Source organism: Triturus cristatus, chromosome 6 (genome assembly GCF_964204655.1).
Source record: "Triturus cristatus chromosome 6, aTriCri1.1, whole genome shotgun sequence".
NCBI classification, from domain to species: Eukaryota; Metazoa; Chordata; class Amphibia; order Caudata; family Salamandridae; genus Triturus; species Triturus cristatus.
This window is the reverse complement of record NC_140589.1, coordinates 1739759940-1739772760: the sequence shown is the minus strand read 5'-3', so window position 1 is coordinate 1739772760 and position 12821 is coordinate 1739759940. Positions and strand designations below refer to the sequence as shown.

General features: G+C 45.3%; 1 protein-coding gene across 2 annotated transcripts in view; it reads left to right on the top strand.

Moving 5' to 3' along the window:
• TP53BP2 (tumor protein p53 binding protein 2) overlaps positions 1-12821 on the top strand; it is a 322660-nt gene that overhangs the window by 40007 nt on the left and 269832 nt on the right. For both annotated transcript variants that reach the window (XM_085612994.1, XM_085612995.1), the window contains exon 2: positions 12451-12598. In XM_085612994.1, the coding sequence (XP_085469120.1) occupies positions 12451-12598 (148 nt within the window). The remainder of the gene's footprint in view (positions 1-12450; positions 12599-12821) is intronic.

The window sequence follows — 12821 nt, the reverse complement described above, 5'->3', positions numbered from 1 at the left end:
GGTGCACGCCTGACATTCTAGGGAGTGGTGCGAGACTGATGATTCTAGGAGGGGCCGTATTGAAAGAGCATCACTGCGTCAGTTGATGGATCGATAGCAGAGAAGAAGTAGGAACAAGTAAAAAAAAACATACTTGTATAGCTTTTTGAGCCACAGAAAGGCAAGTATCCTCGAAAGGGCATGCCAGTTTATCTACGCCATTACCTGTTTGGTATCCCTCAGTCCCATTGGGCTGCTGTGATATAGGTCCCAGTGACGTGATTGGAACTGTTTAGAATGATCAACTCTGCCCATGGAGAGGACACAATAGTTGAATGTTGCAACATCAAGTACAGAAGTAAACAGATGATTAAAAGGTTCTTTTAATGCTTTTTGGGAGCTGTGCCACTCAAGTCACCTAGCAGGAGGAGTATGGTAGCTTAAGAAAGGGGTGATCCTATTTGGATCAAAAAGCCTAGGTGGTGAAAGTATTCTTATTCTCCGCAGGCAAATTGTTCAAGAGATTACAACCCATAGACCATTGCTTAAAGTGCTTTTAAAAGCCCATTCGTGTAGTCCTGTGATCTGATGAGTGTATGTAGAACCTACTGGCACACTTTTTTCCCTTAGCTATCATGTGGCCATTCAGATGAGGAACTTAAATATAATCCAAAGGGCTCTGAATTGTATGCTGGCCTGTAGGACAATCGGTGTGGTAGACATTCACTCCACCCTTAGAGATATGGTCTGATCCCCTTTGATGTCAGTAGAACCTTTCAGCACTATTTTCTTCCTTGAGGTTCTCCTACTGACGGCACAACGTGCTTTGGTACCTCCCCCCTCCTGTTGTCTTGCCTTCTGTTCCCCTCCCCAGCCTCCCTCCCCGTTTTTCGTGACTTCTTTTCCCCTGCCCCCCTCACTCCCGTTGTCTGTGCCTTCACTCCCCCCAACCCCTCCCTACCTCTTGTTGTCCGTGATGCCAAACATTTGCAGTGCTATATAGGTCTTGCGTAAATTGGAGACCTATTGCATTGCAAATACTTGTTTAGGTCTTGTGCACTCTAAACTGGTAACACAAATAAATGGCATATCTATTAAATGTCAGAAATGCCATATGGCTGCAGAAAACAGCTATTCCAGATGAGGCGTGCCCCACATACCAGCTTCCGGCCCAGTTTCAGCCCCATAAACTTGAGTAGTGCCAGGCAGCAGTGGGGGCTCCTGTTTCTGGGGGCTGACCATCACACACTCTAACCGCCCTCGGTTCAGCTCGGGTTGCCAAGCCACAGAAAACCACCCTTGCCTCGCCCCTCCCTGCCAGGATCTGGTAGCAGAGCAAGACCACAGCACATTGTGTTTGTCCGGCTGTAGTTTAGAGTTCGTTCCGTGACTGAGAAGCCTGAGGTCATCCGATAGACAAGTCCTGCCCAGTGGCGTAACAATAGCCCCCACGGTGAAGGGGGCTACAGCACTGTGCACGGGTAAGGCTAGTGGTATTGTACTATGTTATCGTTCATGGGTTTTGTAGAGTTCAGCATTTGCCATTATCTTGGCCTCACGTTGGGTGTCTCGGTAGGTTGTTAGTTGTGTTTTTGGCCAATGGCGTGTGCTCTGATAGATTGAGGAGGAGGGATCTTATTTTCCTCAAAGCTGGTGTTGAAAAAAAAATTGTTTAGTTTGTGGATTTTGTGTCTGTACGGCTAGTACGATTATGTACCTTCATCTCTGAAATTAGAACACCTAATTTGTGGGATTTGTGTAATTACCAATATTACAGCATTGATCCTTGCTCTGCCACTCGGCGACAGCGTTCAGAAAAGAACTGGGTCACTGATATACCCAAATTCAATCCGTCCAGCATCCCTTAGTTTACATGATGAACCGTGGTCTGATCCCTTCTGTTTTAGACTTCTGGAACAACCCTAGCACTTTCTGGTAGTCTAGATAGGAATACGCCCCTCTCGTTTGCATCTAGATAGGAATACGCCCCTCTCATTTGCATCTAGATAGGAATACGCCCCTCTCATTTGCATCTAGATAGGAATACGCCCCTCTCATTTGCATCTACATAGGAATACACCCCTCTCGTTTGAGCCCCATTCCACGTTGTATCATAATATTGGTACCCCAATAGTAACGCTTTTTAAAGTGAATGCTCTTTAGCTGGTCTCCCAGCAGAGGCAATGTTGGCAGGACTGAACTGACAGCATATTTTTCTAAAAGGTTTTTAGAAAAGGCATAAGTACGCATGATTTACCTTCTCTTGTTCTCATGAGCTATTATTTTGAGGCCACGGGTCCAGAATATTAGGATTCTGCATGTGAGTGTAACCCCGCTGGTCTCTTGCCAGCAGCCACCTGAAAGGGCATCTGCCTGTAAACTGAAGTGGAAGTGGGCGAAGGTATATGGGGAGCAACACACCCATGTTAGTTTGTTTTAAGTTTACAAAAACCTTTGCATGCTTTTTGTTGATAAAACTACCCGGCGGTTAATGCAGACCTTGAGGTGCTTCTGGTTGAAAATAAAGGTGTTGTGTCTCCTGCGCTGTGAAGACCAAGGCTGGTGGTGCTGAGAGCTAAAGAAACGCGCCTTCTCACTAGAGTGCCTGCTGTCTCAGAGAAATGCAAACATGTGCCATTAGTTAATCACCAAGGGAAAAGGCTGCTTGGGAACCAGTGTAGACTTTAATTGATAGTCACATGAAGCCTCATGTTGACAAAGACCCCCTCCCCCAAAATTCACCAGTTCATGATTACTGAACTAGAACTTGTGTGTCCACCATGCACTGTTTATTACCTCTCATAACGGGGTCAATGACACTGCTGAAAAACACTGTAGTCATATACAGCATGAAGTTACTGTGTTAACGTGTGGTTGCGTAGCATAGAAATAGGGCAAGTTCTGGAGGCAAATCTGGTTGTGTATGGAAAAAGGTGTATGGTCCACAGTTTACAAATCCCTGAATTTTGGGGTGCATGTATTAATCCATGTTAAACAAGGTAAATGGTTTGCGAACCTGAAGTGGGTGGTAGAGGGTATGTTTTAAGGTAGGTTGTCGCGTAAAGCCATAATCGGTCCCCAAAAACGTGTATGAAAGGCCAACAAGTCTTTTGGCAATATGTTATCCACAAGGGGTTATCTGGGCATGTGGCAATTTTTAAGTAGTTGAATACAGTGGTATAGACCAATTCTATCTTGAGAGGACATTTCGAAGGTGTGGATGTTTATTTTCAGAACTTCACTAAAGATTTTGTTGCAGTCCATATTGTTGAAGAATGTAGTTGCAGTGTCTCTCTCGGAGGTGGTTTATCTCGTTGTAGGCACAGCTTTAAAGATTTGCCAATTTGCCCATCGCAGGAATGGGTGTAGTTAATTTTACCAAACTATGGAGTTTTGTCCAAAGGACCTGGCAGAAGGTCTATCCAGTGGCAAATACATATCTGTCAAACTTTTGACTTAAAATTGCTAGTTGTGTTAAGTCGATAGTTGAGTAGAAGATTGAATTGTTTCAGGTCCACAAACTGTAGGGTGCTGTAACAATGGTTTGATATAATCAGTGATTTAATCAACCTGTCATGAGTAATGTGAGAGGATAAGCAGTGTGTGGTGAGGAGCGCAAGCTGTAGTTGGGTCCACGAACTAGAACTGGTGAATTTCAGTTTTTGGGGGGGGGGGGGGGGGTTGTGGCGTTAATTTTTATTTCAACATCTACCTATACAAACACTTTAAACAATGACAATTTTTCTGTGAATTTTTAAGAATCCTATTCAGCCAACTTCCCTGCTGACCACTGCTGTCGGGCGTGTGCAGTTGTGGGTTGCAAGCATGGCCAGGTGTCTGGCCAAGTTCAACCGCCCCTGCCTCAGGTGGCAAACCCATGCTGAGCATGGTATTTGACACCCAATCCACATTTCATTTAATTTCCTTACGTTTTTAGGTCTCGGCTAGCGAAGGCTGCGCTTGCGCAGTCTCGCTCGCGAGATTTAATGACTTGGAGAAGAGGGGCTTGAACCCGCCCCTCTTCTCCCCTGTTCTCCATTGGCTGGCCTCTTGAATGCTGGCCAGCCATTGGAGAAGAGGTCAGTCATTCCGATTAGGCCCCGTCCTTTTCGGATCGGGGGCCTGTTTTTTGCAAGAAGTCTCATTCTCTCCTCCAGCCAATGGCTGGAGGAGAGAAAAGACAAACACGCCCCCGAATCCGAAAATGCCGCTGCCTTTCTCCGAGGCATTTCTGCTCTGCCTCGGAGAAAGGCAGTGGTGTGCTTAGTGGTGTGCTTGTTAAATGTAAATGTAAATTTTCTCGAAGTATTGTACTGTACAATGCGCCATTTGGCTCCTTTGTGTCAAACGTTTCTGGGTGGTGGAACCTTCCAAGCCCAAACACTTCTTGGGAGGTTGGAGAGGTTTTCTTTCCTCTGCTGGTTGAGTGGGGAGTTGGTGTTTAACCCTCACTGGCTTTAGGGTTCTCCAGCCTCCTCTCGGCTACCGCTTATGCCCGGTGAATACCCTAGCAGTGAAAAGGCAAAACAACGAACCGCCCTCTCGCTGCCATAAATTGTGTTAGTAATAAGAGCCACAATATTAGAATCTGTCTGTAGACTAAAAGCATTATTCTCGAACATCTTTTAGTAAGCCTCGTTGAGCAACCGCCCCCTTCTGCGTCTCCTGCCACCACCCTACGTAATCGCGCAGAATGAGCTGTAAGCAGCGAGATTGGTGCAATAAAACCCCTCGCAGAAAAGGGTGCGCCGTGCTTTCCGAGTGCCTGTCTCTCAGGGATACTTGTGACAGCTGTGAGCCTTCTTTCAATGCGAGTTAATTTCCAACTACAAATAACAAGAAAAGTCAATAAAGAGCAAGTGAACTGAACACAACAGCAGACCCGGCTCGTGTTTCCTCTGGACGAGATCGGATGCAGTCTAACCGAAATATGTAATATCGTAGAGATAACAAGCTATACGTGTAAAGCACATGCCGAGTACTTGCCATGTAAACAGACCGCCACCACAACACGCCATACAACAATGGAGCAGGTAGGGTCTCTGACCTCTGACCCACAGGCGCCTGCGGATGTCCAAAGTTTCAAAACAAGGCATGAACACAACACAGTGATTCAGCTCTCAGCTGAGCGGCCAGGGCTGCGCGCTCACCAGCTGGCCTCTTCCCTAGCACTCCCTGGGGACTGGTGTCCTGTCTCTGGTTCAAAAGTAATACGGATTTAAGAGAAACAGGGAATGACGATTCACTGGTTCCCAATTCGGCTGCAGTATTTGATGTATACGTATAGATGTCTGCAAGACACGTTTAAACTATTTACATTTTTGTTCTAGACATATTTATATATATGTGCATATAGACGTGAGTAACCACTCTCGCCATATTCAGGAGAATGAAAGAACTGGGTGCAAACCTCGCTGCGGTTCGAACCAGCAACCCCGCAGGTGCGGTCTATACAGACAGGGTCGGATTGGGATCACAATCGGGCCCGGGCACTCCCAAAAAAGTGACCCACATTCCCAAATGGTTAGTACTTTGTGTAGCTTTATATAGCGTGAACTCGGTCCGAAGTCATTGGAGCAATTACCATGAGCACCAGCTACACTGCACAAAATAAAATTCATTTTTGTTATATGTAGATTAACTGATTTGCCCAGAATCATAAGATATTGAGCTGACGCCAGAACTCAACGTACTTCCCCAGTTCCCTCAGCAGCTCTCCAGTGGCGTAGCAAGGGGGGGTGCCCTCCCCCAGCTCATACCTGCAGCCTTCGCAGGGTGGGCAGCCCACCCACCCTCCCGCTCTTACATACGGCCACCACAGGCGGCAAAATGTCTAGCTACACCACTGAGCAGCTCTGAGATCATAACGCTACACCCTATGTTTCTTTTTAGGTCTCGGGACCATCCGGTCTGCCGAAGGCAGAACCGGAAGTCCGGAGATTTAATGTTTTGGAGAAGAGGGGCTTGAAGCCGCCCCTCTTCTCCCCTCTTCTCCATTGGCTGGCCTCTTGAATGCTGGCCAGCCATTGGAGAAGAGGTTCGTCACTCCGAACAGGCCCCGTCCTTTTCGGATTCGGGGGCGTGTTTTTTGCAACTTTTCTCATTCTCTCCTCCAGCCAATGGCAAGAGGAGAGAAAAGAAAAACACGCCCCCGAATTCGAAACCGCCGCTGCCTTTCTCCGAGGCATTTCTGCTTCGCCTCGGAGAAAGGCAGTGGTGTGCTTAGTGGTGTGCTTGTTAAATTTATTTGTGAATATATTAGTAAGATAAAAGTTCATAACGTGTAGTCAAACGGGGAGAAGCATTTACAAATCCAACCGTTTTGCTTATACCTTTTACAAGAATTACTACACTCTGTACTGGCGCCAGTGAAAACCGCAGCAGCGTCTATACAGCAGAATTAATAATGCTAGTGTTCTATTAGAATGCTTTGTTTCAGGCGCCAATGGAAACCGATTAAAAAATGTGGATGTAGAGAGAAGTAATAATACAGGGGAAAACTATAGAGGACATTTTGAATCTTGGATTCCGTGCGTCTACTCAACATCCCGTGATTCTGCGCTAATCACGTAATCTCCACGAGCCTTTAAACAAGCATTTACAATGCAATGGTCTCGGCATTGGTAAAGTTAGAGCTATTGGCATTGCTCATGACATTATTTTTGTTTATGTTTTTGTTTTTAAAACATTTAAAGAAACGGCATTGTCATGAGCAATGCCAATAGCTCTAACTTTAACAATGCCGAGATCGTTGCATTGTAAATGCTTGTTTTTTTTTAGGTGGAGCCTGGGCACCGCATGCTCTGTGGGGCATGCTGTATTCGAGTATGGACTTGAATCTCCGTCCACTCTCTGCCCATATTTTTAATTGGCTTGTGTCATTGTCCCTTGTAAATGCTGGCTTCTGATTCGTTAATAGGCTTGTTATTCCCTCCATGTCTTTATTTGTAACCTCTTGTAAGGACTGGCCCTTTTACTTTAGTTGTTAAACGGTATATCCTGTTTTAGTCTGTAAGCACTATTTTCTTTAATGCGTTTCCCGTACTGCAGGCATGACATACATTCAGAGCGCCATGCATGCTTTCACTTTCCATGCAGCTCTGGACAATGGCGGTCAAGGGCTCGCATTTACAAGAGTTTGAGCTATTGACATTGTAAATGCAATGCCTTTTTATGTGTTAATTATCAAAACAGATAAATAAAAGGCATTGTCATATACAATGCAAATAGCTTAAACTCTCGCAGATGCGAGACCTGTTGCATTGCAAATGCTTGTTTTAATGTGCTTTGGTGACTCTGGAAGTTGCCACCCCAACTGTAGTATTCCGATGCAATGATACACCAAACGTTTTGTTGCCCTTGTCTTTGGGTACTCCAGGAACGTCCAGGTCTTTCTTTGCTGGTGCTGGGCTGTGCTCCTGTGATGCAAGTGGCTTTGCTTTACAGCTGTGCAGTCACCTGATGCAATGCAAATGTTATCTTAGCCTAGATCAAGAAAAACCTGCTCTTGTGTGTGACACTCACTGAAGGGCCTGTAGGCAACCAGCAGGTATGCTGACGGAGACACAGGGATATCTATTTTCATTTGCTTGTTTACCGCTCCAGTCTAGCGCAGTTGTTCTACATCTTTGGACCTAGGAGACTTTGTGGAGTGTTTTATTCATTTCGGATATCTGGTCCTGTTCTCAGGTTTTGTGAGTTGTTTCTGAACCCCAGTTGTCTGATCGATAATAGACGTGCCATGTGGGTAGGCCATCATCTCGTTAAGGCACATTTCAAACTCATATCCAGCATTTCTTAACGCTTCCCATCAAAACACTTCTAAAAAATAAACCAACCAAAAGTGAGGCAAGAAAGCAGTTACATTCTTTGCCGTTAATTGGGGTAAACTCTGGGTCACCACAGCTGCTGCCAATTTTTGCTGCCAAAATTGGAGAAGAGGAAAACATCACAGAATCCTTGGTTGGGGAGGTGCTTTCGCTACCAGTATTAATTTCAGAATTTCATTGTCCTCTCTGCTAGCCAACAAGTTAACTCTGAGTGTCTTAACCGGTGACCCAATTTCATTGTCCCATTGACATATAGTGCTTGGTGGAAATAGGTGCACATTGTTACGTTTAGCCTTTGGCCTTAAACCGTCCACCTCCTATAATTCCAAAAGGCCTTTGAGGGCTGCAGCATGTATTGTGTCACCCTCGGAGACCCCTCACTAAAACATGCCCACCCTACCATTGCAGGCTGCGGTGCAGACCAAACTGAAGAGTCGACATGGCACACATCCCGATGTGCTATGCCCACCAACACTGCCTGTGGCATAGGTAAGTCACCCCTCTAGTAGGCCTCGCAGCCCGAAATGCAGGGTACACCATACCCAGGTGAGGTAATTGCTGCAAGAGCAATATGTCCCTACAGTGTCTGTTCCCGTCACAGACATTGTAAGTGCAGTGGAGCCATTTTGAGTGCATGGGCTGGGAGTTTGTCAACACGAACTTCACAGCTCCATGATGGCCTTACTGAAGTCTGGGAATTTTGGTATTGGACTTCCCAGCACATTAAATCCACACTGATCTCAGTGTGGAATTTAATGAAAAATGCACTCGGAGGGCATCTTAGAGATGCCCCCTGAAAAACGACTAACCCATGTGTGGTTCCTGACTCGCTCCCAACCATCTGCCACTACCAGACAGGTTTCTATACCCCTGGGTAGAGAGCCTCCGCTCTCTGGGTCTGGAAACAAAGCACATCCTGGGCAGGGGTGTCATGCTGACTCTTCCAGGATGGGCAAGGTCCTCAAAGAAGGAGCTTTAAAGGCCTGTTGCCTTTGTTAGCTGCCCTCGCCCTTTGCTACTATAAACAACTAGCTCCCACTGGTTCTGACCCCCATTTTGGGCGCGAAAACTGTCTGAAAAACCTAACCAGGAAGGGAGGTGTGCCCACCTTTGCCAACCCCAGCCCTCAGGTGGGGGAGGCGAAGTAAAGGCCACATCTTGGTCCCTGCCATCTTGAAGATGGGGGGGCCTCTAATCCGGAAGAGTCCTCCCCACTCTGCACTCGACGCCCTCTGCGAGTTCCCCCCAGTGATCCTGACCTATGTTCCAGCGTTAGGCAATCTCCACTGGCCTTCTCCTCGACGCCTGAAGCCTCATTCTGAAGGATCCCCCCCAACCGCCACTGGAACCGGTGAGAAGAGTCCGACATGGAAAGACACTCCTTCACCCGCAGCCCTTGGAATATGAGGTGCCCAACCAATGGTGTCCTCCTGTCCAGCAACTCTTAAGCTTCATTCTCCAGTTGTTGGTTCCCTTCGTCCAGTCTTCTGGCTCCAGCCTGCAGCCCTTTTCGTGAACGGCATCCTCCATAGAAAAGCATTGGACTCCTGACATCTCCTTAGCACCCATCACCTGGCCGCCCCTGCGCTGCTGGTGGTGTGGACTTGGTGCTCACCTGGGACCCCCTTTGCTCTTACCTTAACCCCAGGAGCTTGATTCCCAAGGTCGAGTGGTCTGCCGTGAGCAGCCCCCACCTGAGGTGCCACATTGGTTAACATTGGCACCCTGCACCTGTCTGCCCTAGTGTCGCTGGTGGTGCTCCTTGAGTGCCAACCTGAACCTTGGTTATACCCCCAAAACTCCTTATCCAAAACAGTTTAGTTGCCTGTGAACCTAACATTTAAGTTTTTCTCCATCGGATTGTATGGTGGGTTTTCTCTTGAATGTTTTCTAGTGTTGAACTGTTTTGTACAGCAACAAAAGTAACTTAGTGTCTTTAAGCGAGACAACCGGTTTACTGATGTCCTGTGTTGCTCAAACTGTGCTAGTAGTTTGTCTCACTCGTGCCAAACTAGAAAGGTAACTACAAAGTAATCTAAAAGTCATTTGAAAGTAATTTCAGTGTTTTTGAACAGTTTACAAAACGTTTTCTCAACGGCAAAAGTAATCTGACTTCCTACAAAACCAGTGCTCACTGTATTTTGAAAAGTAACATTGTATGAAAAGTAACATTGTATGAGAAGTATAACTTACTTGCTACTAAGTAAATCGTGGTTCTAGAAAATAAAACCACAAAAGAACCACTTTTTATTTTACAAACAGTTCAGTCTTTAAATGTGTGTGACATCATTTCTTGCCTGTGTGTGTACAACACATGCTTAACACTACCCTCTGATAAGCCTAACTGCTCAACCACACTACCACAAAAGAGAGTACGGTATTATCTTCTTTAGCCTCTGCTATATCTCTGGGGATCCACTGGACTCTGTGTACACTATACCTTACTTTGGTATAGTATATACAGAGCCAGCTTCCTACAGCTATTGTAATGACCACTAGTGTTGTGTATAAAACCATCAGCAGCTCAAACTTGAAAGTGCGGCTTCCTAAATGACTCTGCTGGTTCTTTCACACCTTTGAGTATGAAACCATCTCGCTGACAAACTCTTGTGGCAATCTGCGGCAGCCTTGCAGAGGGAATGGTAGCTTCAGGTTCTGTACACCTTACCTGCTGGGCCTACCTGTGCTGTTCAGTGTAGAGCTAAATGGCATGTGGATACCTCGCTGATTAATAATGGGACTGATACAAGCACTTTAATCAGAGCACTTTTTTTTTCTCTGTTTTCCTCCACAGCTTAAAATGTAGCAATATTTTGGCAATTCTTTCGGTTCCCTCCAAGGAAATCCACCAGTCCTCAATACCTTTAGAATCCCCAGGATGTTGAGGTGGGAGGGGGATGGGATGGGATGGGGTTGGGGTGGGGAGGGTGGAGGTGAGGGGGTTTGGGGGGTGAAGGAGGGGGGGGCGCAGGTTTGATGCGGATGGCTTATGTGGACAAGAGTTATGGTGGCCTAAGCACAAACTACCCAAATGGCCCCAAAAAAGACTTATTGTGGTGGGAGGCAAGGACTAGCAGCGAAAGGGTTAAGGCCAATGCACAGTAAATAATTGTTCACCATGTAGTTTAGTTGAACAAGGATACCTGTCTTGTAAATCACATTGTTGCTATGATTACCACGACAGCCGTGGTTGGTTGCAGTACACATGTGCAGTGGTCGAGAAGCTGCTGAAACAAGTGTTTCGTTGTTTTCATTATGATTCTTAAATGCAGACCTTTGCATTGTCCTGGTTCAGGAGGGTGGCCTTTGCAAGTGCCTAGACTTACAGCTAGTGTTCTACCCAGTAGTTAGAATTTCAGATGTCCGTTATAGACAGAACCACTGAAATTATCCCTTCCAGTGTCCGCAGCTTTTCTGCATTATCATGAATAGGGCACTTTTGTCACATAATCCACCATCAGCATAATATGAAGTGTTCACTAAAAAATGAGGCTTGTAGCTCAAACAGTATTAAATAAAATGCGCAATGTGGCGCTGTGCAGTGACTGAAGCTTTTAAAAAAGTTAACTGGTCACCTTTAAGTCTATGATCACTGTCGCCTTTTCCATCCATGCAGGACAGCCCCAATGCTGTTCCAATATAGGAAAAAGTGCAAACTTGCCTCTTTGAAGAGCTCTGCATCCGTGTAACATTTGTCCAGGCGGTATTTGTATTAAAGTCACAAAGTAGGGAAGTAAAACGCATTGAGACGTGTCGCATTCTGGTGTATATTTTGCTTTTTCCTGCTGCATAATTTAGTCAACCCTCCACATAATTTGACCCTTCATTGCTGCCTAATTGCAGTGGCCCTGACCATCATTTGTGTGTGGATGACCAGTGTGTCCATTTTTGGATGTAATATGTTTGCAGAAATGATAGTGGTCAGAAAAACTTATGTGTTGTGTAGAATAACTGAAGGGTAACTTTCTTCAGCTGGTCACCAAACTGGTTGTTTCCGATATCATTGGTTGCAATATTTCTCTCTGATTTCGAATGGCGATATAAGGGGTGCTCTTGTTTGCTGGTTGTTTTGTATTCCTGTTTCACAATGGCCAGTTGGCATTTTTCCTTGTTGAAAATCTGAGCATTGAAATTCAAACCTGTATTTAGGATGATACCAGCCTCCGGGCGAGCTCTTGGTAACTAATAGTACTATCAGACTGCGTGTACATTCCATGTATTGTTTTTCCTCGCCCAATATAACACAATTGGGTTCTCATCCGTTCTTATTATTTCTATCCAACACCGTTTCCAAGTAATGTGTTCTTGCAGTTTGGTCACAATGTCAATATGCATGGAGGATTAAGGCATGGTCTGATTGCTCTCTGTTGATTTTCGACATGTTCAACGTTCATGTTCTTCCCTACACCCTTAGCATGTGTGATTCTTTCTCTTGCTTTGTGCATTTTTTGATGAGTGAAAATATTTGGCGAGATGCAGTGACGCGTGATCCCCATTATGTGTTAAGAATTGAGGCGTATTGTTTTGGGCACTGCAAGATTCAATAGCTCTCTACTCCGGCCTGCTGAATATAAGGCTTTTACTTTAGTAAGCAAAATTGTGGTGCCTGCTCTTTTGTTAAAACATATTCTTTTGTTTTTAGATGTTTCTCACCGTGTACCTCAGCAACAATGAACAGCATTTTACAGAGGTGCCGATCACACCAGAAACCACCTGTCGAGATATCATCGAACTATGTAAAGAACCTGGTGAAGTTGACTGTCATCTTGCCCAAGTATGGAGAAACTCAGGTATGGCGTGCTTAAAACTCCATCAATCTTTAAATCCAAACCATTATTTGCTTGATAGATCCTTCCTCTTTCCTATCCACAATCACCTGTTGGTAAATTCAGCAATTACCCTGTAATTGAGACTAGATGTTGTAATATGATTTGTTTTATTTTATCTTTAAAATGTTTAATTAAAAATACATTGCATTCTTGTTTGCAGATTATTGTGAAAATGTTATTTTGT